Genomic DNA, 16,898 nt, shown 5'->3' with positions numbered 1-16,898 from the left:
ATACCTATAACTAAGTGCGGTTGTCAATAGGTTATAAGTTTGACTGTGCCCACCCACCTGCCTGCCTTCGTCGCCTTCCTCCTCCTTGTAAGATGTAACGATCGGCACCCCAGCCGTACTACCAAATGTCACGGTGGCGTAGAGAAGACACGGAGACTCAGAGATGTCGTCCTGTCGTTTCTTTAATCTTTTCAAGTCTCCTCTCCCCCAACGTTACCTTTCTAGAACCCCTTCCTTCGAACAGGTGTCGTTGCTACCTGTTCGAACACCTGCTCAACACCGCGTGCGCACGTGGTGATCACGTGCACAAGGTGTGTTCGAACAGGCAGCGAACCCCCGCCCGAAGGAAGGGTTCTAACTATAGCTACTACAATGTATAAGGTAAAGTACAAGTGCTTAAGTTAATGTATAACTGTCACTTCGTGACACCTACACAGTGACAGGTGTTCATTTAGCAGTAAAGTAATTAAGGGAACAGCCAATCAGCGACCAGATCTCCCAACAGGGTGCACCTGCTGCCCATATTTGGGCATTGGCCCTATGCCCAAATATGGTCACACTCCAATCTTGGCAACACACACTGCTACAGTACATTACCTATAACACAAACAAAAAGTCACAATAAAACCATTCTAAAAGCCTGTACCAAGAAAATTAAAAAAAAAAAAAACTGGGGGTATTTGGCCACTGTACCTTCATGCCAAATTTCATGTTATTTGGCCCAAAAATGAAGGAGTTGAATCAATTTAAAGAAATGGCAGGAGGAGGAGAAAAAGAAACGTCAGCAAAAACAATATGACATCACCACTAGGTGGTGAAGTCATAAATAGGTGTTATCGACGTCGTACTGGAGACTCGCAGTAACTTTGTTTTCATGTTTTGAGAATGTTGGTCATTACATTATTTTGTGTTACATCTTTGTAGGACTGAAAGTGGAGTGACTGGCCTTTAAAGGTTCAGACAGTGTGGGTGTGGGCGGCGTCCGGGTGATTAACACCCCTAGAAGTATTTTTAAATACTTAATTATAATTATAATTATCATATAGCCGGGTGACGTTGACCAATCAGAAGGCTCCATTCCACATTCTTTATGTCGCCGTAATGTCACAAATAGAGTCAAAATCGGGTATTTATTCATCCCAATCCATACATTAAACAAAATGAATAATCACCCGCATATGACCTCAGGTGACCCAATAGAACACGGCTCTACTTCTAAAAAATCCAAAAATAACTTGAGTTGTGTTCCAATGACTCCCATAAGAACACCTGTTCCCTGCCTGTGACCCAGATAGAAGACATAGAACATGAACCCCCCAGTGACCTCAGGTGACTTCAGACGGAACAGATATTCTGTGTTCTATTCAGCATGTGCAAGGGGTACATTGTGTGACTCTTCACTGCATCAGTTTGGATAGGCTATATGATAATAGTGTTAATGGCCCGCCCTTTCTCGGTGAATATGGTGTGATAAAGCCTTGTCAGTTGCTATAACCACCTCATAAAGCCACCTCGTTCGCTGCGCTCACTTGGTGGCTTTATTCGGTGGTTATAGCAACTGACAAGGCTTTATCACACCATATTCACCTCGGGGCGGGACATTAACCCTTAATTATTTACTGACACTATCTGCGCTGCTAATGGGACTTTGCCTTTATTTTCCCCGCTCAGATTCTTGCATGGATCTCAGTAGTGGGGCTTTTCTCCTACGTGAAGGTGACCATTGGGTCCATTTTCCGCGAGGAGGGACAGAGGGCGCTGCTGTACTGTGGAGCAGTCATGCAGGCCGGCTCCTGTGTCGGCGTCATCGTCACCTTCCTGTTCGTCAACGTGTTTCCCATGTTTCAACAGAACGACGCCTGTGATCTCTGACTCCCACAAGAGAAGAAGATGTTCAATAAAACCTGCCATTATATCATATATTGGACGGTATGTCTGAAAAGTGATTTCCTACACTTAACTAGGAGTTTGCAAGAAGCTTCAGACACTGAGAAAGCATCAAGATCGAATTGCATCGAACGTCCAAACGCTTTAGAACTTTGCGGATTCGTCATCGCGGTCAATGGACCTATCACATTATTACGTCACAGTTTGTTTACCTGTTCTAAAGAACATTCTAGAACTGTCAGTTAAAGAATAAAGATCATTTCAAAGTTTTCAAAGTCAGGTATGTTTGATTTTTGCTGCGTTTTGTTGACACAGCATTACATGCCATAATGGATGATTTAGTTGTGACATTGGACGAAAGTAGTACTGTATTAAAGGCCTTATATTAAGGCTAACGCTACACAAACACACACCGCGCTACGCACCCATGTACAATATAAACGTCGATTAACCGGCATTCATTGCGGTAAACAAACTGTGACGTAATAATATGATTGGTCCATTTGTCGATGCTAGGTGCTAGCCGCAACTTCAAACGGCCGGCCGCGCTCTAAACTAGATGGACTAGCGAAATCACTTTTCAGACATACCATCCATGATATAATGACAGGTTTTAACGAACCTCTTGTTCCCCTTTAAATTAAGCCTGATGCGTGTTGCATTCAAGACTTAGAGCAACGGTGAGGTAATTGAAACTGTACTACGGTGGCCCGTAAGTACAGGCATGCGTGTCTGCTCGAGTACCTTCCACGTCTGTGCAAGTACCTTCCACGTCTGCGCGAGTACCTTCCACGTCTTTACAGCTGTAAAGGCAAGTAAATTTGTTAGAGGCCGAAACCCCATGCACACCCTTTGGGGCCCAGAAAGGGTAGCCCATCAAGGTACCCCTAGCCCTGGCCTAGCCCATCTTTTCCAGATACCCTTTTCTGTGCAGATGAGGAAGGTATTCGCGCAGACGAGGAAGGCATTTGCGCAGACGAGGAAGGTACACGCGCAGACGTGGAAGGTATACGCGCAGACGTGGAAGGTATTCGTGGAGACGAGGAAGTTTTTTCTGTGCATACATGGAAGGTATTCGTGCAGACGTGGAAGGTATTCACGCAGACGTGGAAGGTATTCGTGCAGACACGCATGCCTGTACTTACGGGCCACCGTACCTGGCTATAAAAAGCCATTCACTGTTTAGTTGCTTCATGAGGCCCATAGAGAATATGATGCCTACAAATGGTATTAAAAACATCACTGCAAATACTGCTCACAGCAACTCCACCATCCTGTAATTACTGTACGCTTTTCGTGATACCTAAAAGCAGAAGGCGCCGGCGATGCTGTAACAGGACACACGCGATCTGGTAAAAAACAAGGCTCGGGGCCACTGTACTTCAAAGCTAACTAGAGTTCGGAGGTCTCATGCCTTCGACAGTGTGATATTGTTTTGGTCGGTGTTGTGTGTGTGTATAGTGTAGGTTTTTTTGAAGATGATTACGGTAACCGTAGTTATAGTGGTCAGAGAATCTTTTTGTGAACGAAGCAACATACTATTTACTAGCCTTCAACTAGAAAGGCCGACATTTGCTCAAGAGCAAATACAGCACATTTCACCTATTTTTCCTCCCCATTCCAAATTTCCCCTAGAAAGGCCAACATTTGCTCAGGAGTAAATGCAGCATGGCTTCACCACATCCCCAGTACCAAAAATGGACCTATCCCCCTCCCGCGCAAATGGATTGTTCCTAAATCACACCTGTTTAAAAATAATCTACCAAACAGTGCCAAAACGATTTCATAGCCTTCTGTCGAAGGCAATAAATATGAGATACAGCTGCAAAAAGGAGGCTGCAGAACATGAGGCAAAATCTAAAGTGACTTGTAGCTTCAAACGCATTTTGGAAATATCAATTTATCATGTAACACATGTTTAAATACGGTCATACAGTATCACTAGAGAGTAGGGATTCAGTATTGAGTCAGGAATACAGAAAGAAGGTACAAAGGAGAAATGTGTTGAATGTAGTGAAGGGATGAATGCTTTAAAATTTGTAGTTAAATGGTTTACTGACGGGGAGGGCCGTTTGTCAGAAGGGTGCTAGTATTTTAATAGCCAGATGACGTTAACATAAACCATACCTTAACATACGTGAGGTGGGGTCGCGTGGCGTAGCGGCAGAGTGCGCGACTCGAAACCGAGAGGTCCCGGGTTCGAATCCTGACATGCCACCGATCTTGTGCCCTTGGAAAAGGCACTTAACACGACTTTCCTCACTTAGCTTAGGTGTAAGTGAGTATTGTCCTGTCATGTATTTGTCCCGTGTTGGTGGCGGCATTAATATAAGTTGACATAATACATGTTGACATAAAAAACATGTGAAATTTGAAATGTACGATTTGTTATTACTTTGTTATTACATTATTTACCCTGACGGACTTCGGTGGCAGGTCAAAGGAATGGGTCATAAAGACCAAGGTCTTAGAAAAGAGCTACTATACCAAAAGTATATTTTCTGAGGGCATACTGTTTGAAGATTTTTCTAACTAATTTGGTTTGATACAGGGCGGTTGTAAATGATATATGGTAAGGATGTACTATATTCAGGATAACTGACATTTCTTGAAAAGAAAAGTTTGTAAAACAAATACGCAAACCCACAAAGTACATCAATAAAAGTTTTCATGTATCAATGTAATCAAGATAATATCAACTGATATACTGGGTACCGAATAAATGTACGGTTAACTTGTGAATATCGATACATAATAATTGATGTTTTTTGCACTCTTGTGTAATTGTATTTCAATTTCCTATTGATTGATGAATTGTTACATTTGTTATCAATATCACATTTTAGCTGCATTCAAAAAATTTTCTTCAACATATATTCATGTCAGACTCCAATAACCATCAGTACGATTGCACAGCAATCTACCTAATCATTTGACTACATTCCTCAAAAATCTGATATACACGTCATAATCAAATCAGAGCAGCATTTGCTTATCATAAAGAGGTGTTAAAATCTAGCTACCTTCATGAATTTGACCAAAACTTATCTGTTATACTACCTAAAAGGTATCATTCAATAATATGCAGTAAAATTGATTTATGAAAGTTCTGAATGTGCCACAAACCCCTGAATAGTTTCATTACGTCGGTGAAATAAATGGATGATACAATTTTCTTTCATGCACAATCAACAACATTCAGGACTGCATTCATTTCACTGCAGTGCCACCTAGCACTGGAAAGCAGAACTGCAGTCAGTATTGCACCACTGAGGAAGATAGCAGAAAAGACTACGCAAAGAATGGCTGGCAGCTCAATCTCTTGGATTGTGCAACAAAGAATATGTATCATCCATGTGTGAGATACGTCTTTAAGTGTGAGACATGACTTTAAGTGTGAGGCATGTCTTAAACTATCCTAAGACACGGTGGTCATTCCTACGATGTCGCCATAAGCGCAGTTTTCCTCGATCCCCAGGTTGTACTTGTTGCCCTCTCCGTTCTTGTACAGACTGGTGACGATCTTGAACCAACCGCCCTCGCCCTGAAGGAGCACAAGAGCATACACCAATCATATGACGTGATCATATTGTAGCACATAATTTGTAGCCTAAAATTCAGTGTACCATTATTACAGAAGCAGTATCACTTCCTGACATTAAACTTGTCTATTCTGAACCTAAACCATGGAGTAAATCGAGTACTGAAAATGAAAACTAAACTAAGTCTTGCATTTTCATATTTAGGAACAGTAGAATGTAAAAAAAATGGCGGTGGCAAATGGCGATGGCGACTGTCTTACCCATGGAGTTCCCCAAGAGTTCCTGCCGATCCAGTACTCCGTCCCGTCCGTGTCCACACCCCAGCCTGCGATGGACAGCACATGGTTCTCCTGGTGGGAGGGAAGGGGGACTTTTCAGTCAACAAGAGCAGGACTAGAACTCTAACTCTAACCCTAACCCTAACCCTAACCCTAACCCTAACCCTAACCCTAACCCTAACCCTTAGCCTGCGATGGACAGCACGTGGTTCTCCTGGTGGGAAGGAAGGGGGACTTTTCAGTCAACAAGAGCAGGACTAGAACTCAAACCCTAACCCTAACCCTAACCCCAGCCTGCAATGGACAGCACATGGTTCTCCTGCACGATGGTCAGATTTGGGCCCAAAAGTCCCACTCCGCTACTATGGAGATCAAAACCCCCCGAACCCGCAAATCTTGTTCGATATGACGTCATTCGAATAGAGCGGGCGTTCGATCTGGGGTTACCCGCGGTCATTTACAGTAAAGCCGCTACAACCGGCTACTTCAAGCCCTTTTTTACTTGGGAGCCACGGAACAGGAAAAATCCACCTTTCCACAAATATGAACCGTTTTCAAAATATTACATCTATGCCGTGATTTTATTGTGCATATGTAACATATAACGAAGCTACTGCCGTCATCGTGGGTGACCTTGAAGGTCAGAATTCTTGTTGACGCTGTTATAAAATCCAGGTCCCCATATCCAAGTGGCACAGCATGCGTGCAAACATGGTATTTTAACCATTCCTAAAAAACGCTCAAATTACCTCATTGAGGGCTTGTTTGATAGAGGAACGATTTCCGCAGATTTCTGTCTTAGGGATTTTTTAAATATGGCCGCGATTATGAATTATCGGTATTTAAAGTTAAAACACTGCGTTTTTAGCTCTTCTTTTGACTGTAAGTCGAGTTTTAGTTAAAAAATAAAAAAATCCTAAGACAGAAAGTTTAAATTTACTGTAATATTTCTAAAAATCCAAAAATCTAACCTTATTTTTAATTTTCGGGGCCTCTTAAAATCAGTTGTTTGGTTCTCGTGAACCCTTTTTGAAATCCGAAATTGATCTCATTTGGAAGCAAATGTACACAAAGTGGAGCAAAGGCAGTGCAAGAATAACATTTGAGGTAAACAAAATCACTTATTACATTTTTATTTTTGACGAGTATTTACTCTCCAATTACTTTTGTTTATTTTCAAATTTTACCCGTTGCCCCCGGGCCGGCCTGGGACTCCCGCGCGGCCACGTTCGAACACGTTCTGTAACCCGATACCTCCCTAGTAATGCGACTTTAGCCTAGCAACCGACCGCCGTGCTGATGGGAGGGAAGGGGGACTTTTCATTCAACAAGAGCAGGACTAGAACTCTAACTCTAACCCTAACCATAAGGGTAGAGGGCTACATATTCAACACATTGCTGTGACATTAGAAATTATATCATTTTCTTTCCCCTTTGGTCCATTAAGAACAGGAAACTGCAAATTCTTAAAATGGATCATTCTCAAACAGGAGCAATCATGATGCAGCACTTTCCATTTGAGGATTATGAAATTTTGTGACCTATCAGTCTGTGGCCATTGATTGATTGATTGTTGGGATTTGTTTGTTTGTTTGTTTATTTATTATAATTTATTTACTTATATAGGGTTTTGAACAGCTTAGAGTTAGACTTTTGATTTGGAATTCTGCAGCTTGACATTCAATGATTTAGAAAAGCAAATTGATTATTTATTTATTTATTATTGTTTATTTATTATAGTTTATTTCTTATATGGGATTTTGAATAGCTTAGAGCTAGACTTTTGATTTGGAATTCTGCAGCTTGGCAATCAAAGCAAAATTGATTTCAAATTAGATTTTCAATTGGTTTCGGATTGAAATTAGTAATCAACAGTTGATTGTCGGATTGAAGGTGATTGGGCATTGTTGTGGAAGTCTGTACTCACGCTGGAATGCACATGAAACTCAGAGTACACTCCTCCTGTGTATTTCTCAAGCCCACTGGTGGCCATGATGCCACAGCTGTGGACAATGATACAAGAAGAGAAACTGGTTAGTGTGAGAAATCAAACTCCGCACTCACCGAAGAGAAGATATGGTGCTCTGCAAACACCCCAGAATGGTACTTCTCAAAACCATCGGTCACCATAATGCCACAACTGCAAGCAAATCAAATCATGAGTAATAACACAATCATCAGTCATTGATTAAACGAAAGTCAAAGAACCACCATCACCAAACTACGAATCAGCTGTCTCAGCATTGAAACAGGAAGGCACAACCGCACACCTCTGGAACAAAGGATTTGCCAATTTTGTAGCTCAAACAAAGTAGAAGATGAAGTCCACTTTGGCGTTGATTGTAGTTTATATAGCAACGATCGATAGAAATGATCTTTTTAGACATATTTCAAGTACGTTTCCATACTTCCAATACTTGACTAATATTGAAAAATTTACCTTTCTTATGCGCTTTGATCATCCTGTACTAAACAAACCTATTTCAAATTATATTTCTAACATCACAAAAAAACGAGAAGAAGCTGAACCTCTGTATTAGTGTAGTTTAAGAGCTGTTTGTACTACAAACATGTATATTACCTTTTCATCTGTTCACCTGTACTTAGCCCGATAGGGCATGAATGTACAATAAAGGTTATTATTAATTAAGATACCTCTGTATATGTTTTGTTTTCAGTTTGTCTGTGAGTTTGCTTGAATGTGTTTCCATAGTTACATGTATTGGAACATGCTAGTCACAGTACGTCAGGTCCCAGAAAAGGTCATCTCCTTTGAAATTCCTGTCTTCAATTTCTATCGTGACACTCACTGACAGGAATCAAACCAATGACCTCTTGATCCACTAGCCTAAACAAACCTTGTAAAATACATAAAGCACAGCCCACCTGACTGGTCCGTTCTTGTACACCTCTGCCATGATCTTGTCCCTGCCCCTCACCGACCCAAAGTCACCGACCTTCCAAACTGTGTAGTTCTGAATAGAGGCACACTCTCCAAAAGTGGTGCAGGTACCGCACTGGTCAAACTGATTGCAACCTGCACACACACACAAAAAAAAAAAACAATTACAAAATGCAACATATTTGTTGAAATAGAAATAATGCAAAAAAAAATGGCAGCTGACTTTAGGCACTAAAAAACACACACAACATAGTTTATTCTCCCCTTGAATAAACAAAAAAAGAACACTGCAAAATGTTGATAAACTAGAGAAGTAATGCATAATGTTCACCTTTGGACATGGTCTGTTCTGTTAATTCTTACTCAAACAAATTCACATACATGTACTACTAGTATATGGTGACAGGAGCAGAGCAGACCATGAAATTGCAACATTATGTAACCCAACACGTCACCATGGTGACAGGTGTCAACAAATCATGTCATTGCTCAGGTCATAGGTCACTGTTTGGAGAAGAAGAAGAAGAGGAAGAAACTGAGTAATAACAAGATGCTTTCCTTCGGTAAACATAACAACTTGGGCATCTTGCATAAATAAACTACAAGCATAACTGCAAGCTTACTCTGGTCCTTGGCCTGGTAGTTGTTGCAGGTTTCGTCGGGGATGCCCTTCTTGTGCGCGTACTCGTACACGGGAAGGTCGTCCCCTCCGTGGCAGGTCCCGGCGTCGCCACAGTCCAGCACGTTCTGTACGGACAGGTACGCCGACGGCCAGGCACCCTTACGCAGGATGTTGATCCGATCTGAACAGGAATAGAGAAGAAAATCACTGATGTCAGGCTTTGCCAATGATAGACTACAGTAGCCAAAAGTTCAACTGGAGTACAGAAAGCAAGCTTTCTCGTATTCTGGGGTGATTCTTTGGAATAACTTACCATCTCATCTGAAATCGGCCAGTACACTTTTACACTTCAAACAAATATACAAACATGATTGCCTGCCAATTGTACATTGATATGCAATTTTCATCCTTTTACTTATCATTTATTTGATTTCTGTATGATTGATTTGATATTTGTGCCCTGATATAGTAATTTTACATGTATTAATATGAAATGACCTGAAATTTGGTATAGGAGTGCTTTGGACACATGCCCACAGAACATTCATATTTTAGGCATACACCACTAAATACAATTTTGTAAAATGTAAAAAAGTGTAAATTTTTTTTCTCTTTTATGAGAAACAAATGACAACTTTTGGTTCGTATACACTGATATTAAATCTAACCGTTTACACAAGCTCTCGCTGCAGGGGGTAATGTACCATCAGGCAATTTAGTCAGGCTAGGTAAGAGGTAAACACAACATAGAAAATCGCGGACCTGCCATGGCACTAGTGGAGCCCATGGCCCAGCAGGACCCACAGTACTGCGGGATGTGCTGGTTACGGGTGGTGCTGGCGAAGTTAGTCCCGTTCACGTTCCTCCAGTCCCACTGTTTGGGCATGTCCGACACCTTCAGGTACTCCCATGGTCGCGGATAGGTCCTGGCAGAAAAAAAATGGTCCAATTTTACACAACAAAAGAAACATGGACTTTGTACATTAATTGTTTGGTTGTTGATTGGCACATGCAGGCCATGTAATTAATAAAGGGTGACACATTCTACCAGTAACTAACGATTCAGGGTTCTAGCTAGTGCGAAGTAGCGTAGGAGCCCCCTACGCTATAATTTTGACCCCCTACGCTAAATCCCCCCCGCTAATTTTCAATACAGCATAGGGGCATTGTGACTGTATTTCTTTGTTCAAGAATGCCAGATCAAATGTGAAAAATTACCAATCAAGGATACATTATACATACCTTAGAAATAACATTTTTTCCTTTTGGGTATCCCTCAAATGGCCTCTTTTTTACTTTTAGCTCAAATTTTTAAAAGCTTCCCACAGTACAATACAACACAACACAACACAACACAACACAACACAACACAACACAACACAACACAACACAACACAACACAACACAACACAACACAACAATGCATACAAGAGCAATCACCTTGCTCAATTATTTCTTTCTATTTCTGTTTGAGAATTAGATTCTAACTGTAAAATAACCCCAAAACATTATACATTGACTCGACATTTAATTGTAAAACTTGGAAATGCTGGTTACATGATGATATTGGCCTCAGGGCTCAGGCATTTCAGCCATTGCTTTGTCTCTAGCCTTTTGTGGCATATAGCTTAGTCACTCTGACAGGCATTATCATGTGACAGTCATGTCACTGCTGTGAAAGGAAGTGTAGTCTAGTGGTTAGGCCATGTTGATTTGATTACATTGATGACATCCTCTGGGAACCCCAAAACTGATGCGAGCGTGCAAATAAAAAAAAAGTTTGGCAAAAAAATAAGTTGCTTCAAACATGAAATCTATGTGTTCGTGAAGGTTGAAAAACTGACAGAGTATGGCATGACAAATAATCTACTCTTCAAATCTATTTCTTTACATTTTCGTTTGATTTTGGCATTCTACGACATTGGTATCATTTTCTGCTATTCTTATTTTTATTTTTTTTAACTTACGGTATATATTTTCTTGTTTTGCAACTGTTTTGTACAATTTACAGTATGGTTGAATTTTTTTTTTCTTTGGAAACGGCCACGCGCGCGTGGATGTCATCCATATAATCAAATAATTAACATGGTCTTAGGCTGAATATCACAGGCCTATCACCACTGTGTATACCTTATACTGCAAGATTATCAAAACAGGAAACAGATCTACTTATGCAGTGTCAATTATCCGTTAGACTTTCACACCTTGCAAAGACGTTACTTAGATAGAATTATACAGCGTCAGTAATCTTCATGGTTTTGTACACCTCAGATATCTGGCTGTTCTTGAGATTAAGCCTCAATAACACCGGTCTAAATTCTTATTTAATACTGCCAGAGCCAATGAGGTTGGTATTGCTTACTCTCCAAGCAGAGGTTTGGGTTTTGGGGGTATTTTTAGCATGTTTTTAGGCTTTTTTATTGGGGTTTCTCTTTTGCACTGAATTTTTTTTTTCCACCAAACCCAACCTCTGCCGGCAGTGGAAAGCTTCAATACGCTATAAACCTAATCACTTCAACACATTACGGTCGTTCTACAAGGAGGTGTGAACCAGACACATGAATAGGTACAGTCAGCAGGAGGCGTGTGGATGAATGAATGTCATTCTGACTGGCTAGATATGTGATAATCTACCACAGTAAAATGGATATCCCTAATGATAATTTTATGGTTTCCGGAGAGGAGCACTGTCACGTTTCTTGAATACATGTAGGTTTGCCCCAACCCGGGGTGAGTGCCGGCAGAGGTTGGGAAAAAATTCAGTGCAAAAGAGAAACCCCAATAAAAAAAGCCTAAAAACACGCTAAAAATAACCCAAAACCCCAACGTCTGCTTGGAGAGTATGTGTATTCCTTTACTGCAAGTTTATCAAAACAGGAAACAGATCTACTTAATGCAGTGTCAATTATCCATTAGACTTTCACACCTCGCAAAGACGTTACTTAGACAGAATTATACAGTCTCGGTAATCTTCAAGGTTTTGTACACTTCAGATATCCGGCTGTTCTTGAGATTAAGCCTAAATAACAAAATTCTTATTTAATACTGCCAGAGCCAATGAGGTTGGTACTGCTTACTCTCCAAGCAGAGGTTTGGGTTTTGGGGGTATTTTTAGGCTTTTTTGCACTGAATTTTTTCCCCACCAAACCCAACCTCTGCCGGCAGTGGAAAGCTTCAATGGGCTATAAACCTAATCACTTCAACACATTTCAGTCGTTCTGCAAGTAGGTGTGAACCAGACGCATGAATAGGCACAGTCAGCAGGAGGCGTGTGGATGAATGAATGTCATTCTGACTGGCTAGATATGTGATAATCTACCACAGTAAAATGGATATCCCTAATGATAATTTTATGGTTCCCGGGGAGGAGCACTGTCACGTTTCTTGAATAGGTTTGCCCCGCCCCGGGGCGAGTGCCGGCAGAGGTTAATGGGTGAAAGAAAAATTCCAGTGCGAAAAAAGAAAAAAAGTCTAAAAACACACCAAAAATAACCCAAAACCCAAACGTCTGCTTGGAGAGTATGTGTATTCCTTTACTGCAAGTTTATCAAAACAGGAAACAGATCTACTTAATGCAGTGTCAATTATCCATTAGACTTTCACACCTCGCAAAGACGTTACTTAGATAGAATTATACAGTGTCAGTAATCTTCATGGTTTTGTACACTTCAGATATCCAGCTGTTCTTGAGATTAATTCTTATTTAGTACTGCCAGTGCCAATGCGGTTGGTACTGCTTAAAGCTTGCAATATACTAGTAACTTGGACTGCTACTAGTTGCGCAATGACCAATTTGTTACTTGTCAGTAAGTGTCAATAAATTTGGAAGGACGCGTAGCCTGCCCATCCTATCATGTCATTTATGAGAATAATTTGACGGTTCATGGCTCAGATTACGTGTATAAATACTGTAAGTTAGAAGCGGAAATAGACGCTACTTTCGCTTGTACTGTTGCAACAAGGATGCATCGAAGAACAACAGACTCAAGTGTAGTGTTCTCATGGTTTTTTGTTGTCCTTGCTTAACGTCTAATATATCGCTAGACGTGGTCTCTCGTTTTCACATGGTTCAGTTCAGAGTCAAAAAGTCTCTAAGTACTAGTATTTAACTCTTGGTGCCTTGAACAAAGCAAGTTTCATAACGTTTTGGGTGGGAGGGGGGCATTTTTTTAAAAACCGGACACCGAGAGCTACGATTAATACCTTCCTAAATTAAGCTTCCTAAGCGAAACTAGGACTTACTTCACTCCCAGGAGATGCCTGTTGTTGGACCGCACGAGACAGGGTTTGCCGTGCAGGCTGTGCGCCTGGCTGGCGACCAGAAACACGGAGAGGAAGAGCAGCGAGACTTTCTGTCCGGCCATCTTGTGGATCATGTGACGGGCACATGACGAAATCCCGGAAGTCACGAGAAAGTGGGCGTGGCACACGGACTGGCCAATCAGAGTCGCTCCTGGGAGAATAGCAAACATGGCCATGGTCTCCACTCCCTTCTATTTGACTCCATGATAGTAGCCGCGGCGACTGTTGCAGGGCTTCTCTTGCTTGCAGTCTTTTACACTAGCCCTAACAACATTGTTGTTGTTAGGGCTAGTGTAAAAGACTGCAAGCAAGAGAAGTCCTGCAACAGTCGCCGCGGCTACCATGATAGCAGTTCACAACGTGCGTTTGTTTACATATGGCCACAGCAAGTAAATTTTATGGATGACACCCTCCGCGGACTCCAAATCTAATGCGAGCAGGCGAAAAAAAAAATCAAGGCGGGCCGAAAAAAACAAGACATTTTAAAGATTTTGACTCAATCATTGTACAAATGGTTTTGATTCAGTGGGAACATCACATATATACAGCCACCATTACAAATTTACATATCACAGCATCAAAGTAAAAAAAAAAAATCAGAGCCTTTTCTTGTCTCCTCTCTTTTTAGTTATCTGCCATCCACCTTCTGGTATGGCAACAGGCATCTTTGCCCATTTTTGGTATATTGACCACTGTCAGAGGGAAACAACATTTCTTTTTTTCTTCCAAAATCAGGCGAAAATCAATGCGCGCGCTGATGTCATCCATAAAAATCACTTGCTGTAGCATTGTATGAAAAAGGGGCGAGCAGTAGAAACAGATAAAAACCCTTCTGATCCCGGGCCGGAACCCACGGCCCCCGGGCGCCAACTTACAGTCCGACGCTCCTACCGATGTTGCGAGAATAAACCACCTGAACTGACCTGCAGGTACTCTTCTGGTTTTGTTGGCCTTACTCTGTGGAACAAACTGTTTCTCGTATAAGTTCGTATTTTCCGGTTAACACCTAACAAAGTTATCGCCTGTATCAGCTTCTTGATTCACGATGCGACGTTCTAGAGCAGATGGGGTCATCTGAGGTTACATACAGTTGCTAAGCAACAGGGGTTGTTTATGTTCGAATTCGGTATCATTCGAAGACTGGCCGTGCTAGAGGGCGGCCACAAAACGGGACCTCTCTCAAGAAAACGAGCAACAAACAAACAAAAAACACATTTCAACAGGAAATAAAGGCACACATTTAACTTAAATCATTTCTTCCAAGACCTTGGGAACCTGTAGGACTAAAAAGAGGTAGGATTTTCTTTCCTTTACTCGTGTTTTACGCGCTTGTTTTCATCGCTCGAGATCGGTTTTGCTCTCTGTGTGTACTGAGATAGTCTAGAAGATCGTTAAATTTTCAATAGTAAATAAAGGCATATCATATCAAAGGCAAATCATTGATTCCAGGTCCTTAGACAACTTTAGGCCCAAATATGTAGGATTTTCTTTACTTTTCGCGTGTTTTGTGCGTTTCTTTTCATCGCTTGGTTTGATCTCTGTGTGTACTGCGATAGTGTAAGACAACAAGCAGCAGGGTTGTTTACAGATTCGAATTCGGTAACATTTTAAACGGGTGGCAACACAACAGGATCTCCCTCAAGAAAACATTTAACAATTGTTAATTAACAGTAACAATAAAGGCACACATTTGATATAAATAGTTTCTTTCATGTCATGGGTACCTTCATGTGTAAAAGAGGCAGGATTTTTTTTTCTTTTTCCCCCATATTTTGCATATTTGTTTTCATCGATGGTTTATGATGTCTCCGTGCTGCGCTAGAAGACCGTTAAATTTGAATCCGTGACAACAAACAATTGCTAAGCAACAGGGTTGTTTACAGGTTCGAATGTGCGACAACCGTGGTTGCTAAGCAGCAAGGTTGTTTATGTTCGAATTCGGCATCATTCGAAGACTTGCCGTGTTAGGAGGCGGTCACACAACAGACAGACTCCCAAGAAAACGAACAACAAAACAATTTTCTCCAGCATGCAAATAAAGGCACACGTTAACATAAATAGTTTCTTTCAGGTCCTCAAGCACGATCAAGCGTAAAGAGGTAGGATTTTCTTTCTTTCTTTCAGGAACGGTCTGAAGGAAATGAACAAACCCTTTTTAATAGCAAATAAAGCCACAAATTTAAGACAAATGAGTTTCTTTCACGACCAGGGGAACCTGTAGGCCTAAAATAGGTAGTAAGAGGTAGGGTTTTCTTTCTTTTTTTTCATGTTTTGCGGGATTGTTTTCATATCGATCGTTCCTGATGTCTCCCTGTACATTTGTATACTGCGCTAGAAAACCGTTAAATTTGAATGCGCGACAACACTCAGCAACAGGGTTGTTTACGGCTTCGAATTCGGTATCATTCAAATACTGACCGTGCTTGGATGCGGTATTAGCCCAGTTAAAAAACGGGGGTAATTAAACCAGGCCTGCTATATTGTCTATATGCTATCAGCAAATAGCACATAAAAGATCCCAAAGACCTCCCAACCCCCCAATTTTTGGCATGCTATGGAGGCAGCTGGCTAACAAGAGCTATGGACATCTGGACTTCAAAACTAACTATTTTATGCTGTGGTTCTGATGCAAATGTTATTGGATGAAAGACATGCATATGAATTATGTTGGAAAGTTTCATTGCTTCATTTCCTTACATGTAGTTACCTATTTTAGTTCACTTCTTACTGCTGAAGTACAGAAAGGGACCACACACGCACACACACACACACACACACACACGCACACAGACACACGCACAGACACACACACACACGCACACAGACACAGACACACACACGCACACACACACAGACACACACACACACACACACACACGCACAGACACACACGCACACACAGGTCATCATTTACATGTGTATATACTTTAGTGGAAGTTCAAAGTTGAAAAAGTTAAGGTCATATTTCAAAGATGTGACCATCAAGTATCCATATGATTATTTTTTTATTTCCAAAAATGTTGTAATCAATGGAAAACTAAAATGACTATACATAAGCTGTATGGAACAATGAACGAAAAATGTAATTTTTCAACAAGATTCTAACAAGACAAATTGACATCTATGATGGTAATCATACAAGGCATTTTACTGCATGTAAGGTTACATACATTTGTAATGTGTGCACCAGCACAGAATCTTAATTCCTCATGAGCTCATCATAGAAAAATCTCACCTTAACATAAAATGTAACTACAATTTTTTATCGCATCAGATTGATCATGATTGTGTTTATAAAACATAATGTTAGTGTATCGTAAGGCCACACCAACTTAATTTTATGGATGACATCTGCGCGCACATTG

The 16,898-nt window shown here is 41.0% G+C and overlaps 1 protein-coding gene across 2 annotated transcripts; it reads right to left on the bottom strand.

Moving 5' to 3' along the window:
• Nucleotides 1-4,542: 4,542 nt before the first annotated feature.
• LOC109483239 (cathepsin Z-like) lies at nt 4,543-13,630 on the bottom strand. 2 transcript variants are annotated; one of them, XM_019786221.1, is made up of 7 exons: nt 13,474-13,630; nt 9,994-10,157; nt 9,233-9,412; nt 8,594-8,744; nt 7,772-7,847; nt 5,690-5,779; nt 4,543-5,431 (listed from the first exon to the last, which is right to left on the bottom strand). In XM_019786221.1, exons 1-7 carry the CDS (start codon nt 13,605-13,607, stop codon nt 5,306-5,308), a joined length of 921 nt encoding a protein of 306 aa, XP_019641780.1. In that variant the 5' UTR covers nt 13,608-13,630; the 3' UTR covers nt 4,543-5,305. The 2 variants fall into 2 exon arrangements, with proteins under 2 accessions (XP_019641780.1, XP_019641781.1); XM_019786222.1 differs by lacking the exon at nt 7,772-7,847 and adding an exon at nt 7,635-7,710.
• Between the last annotated feature and the right edge of the window lie 3,268 nt (nt 13,631-16,898).

This window comes from Branchiostoma belcheri, unplaced genomic scaffold (genome assembly GCF_001625305.1).
Source record: "Branchiostoma belcheri isolate BF01 breed outbred unplaced genomic scaffold, Haploidv18h27 scaffold63, whole genome shotgun sequence".
In the NCBI taxonomy this organism is placed as follows: domain Eukaryota; kingdom Metazoa; phylum Chordata; class Leptocardii; order Amphioxiformes; family Branchiostomatidae; genus Branchiostoma; species Branchiostoma belcheri.
The sequence above is the reverse complement of the archived record's forward strand: the minus strand, read 5'-3'. Positions and strand labels throughout refer to the sequence as shown.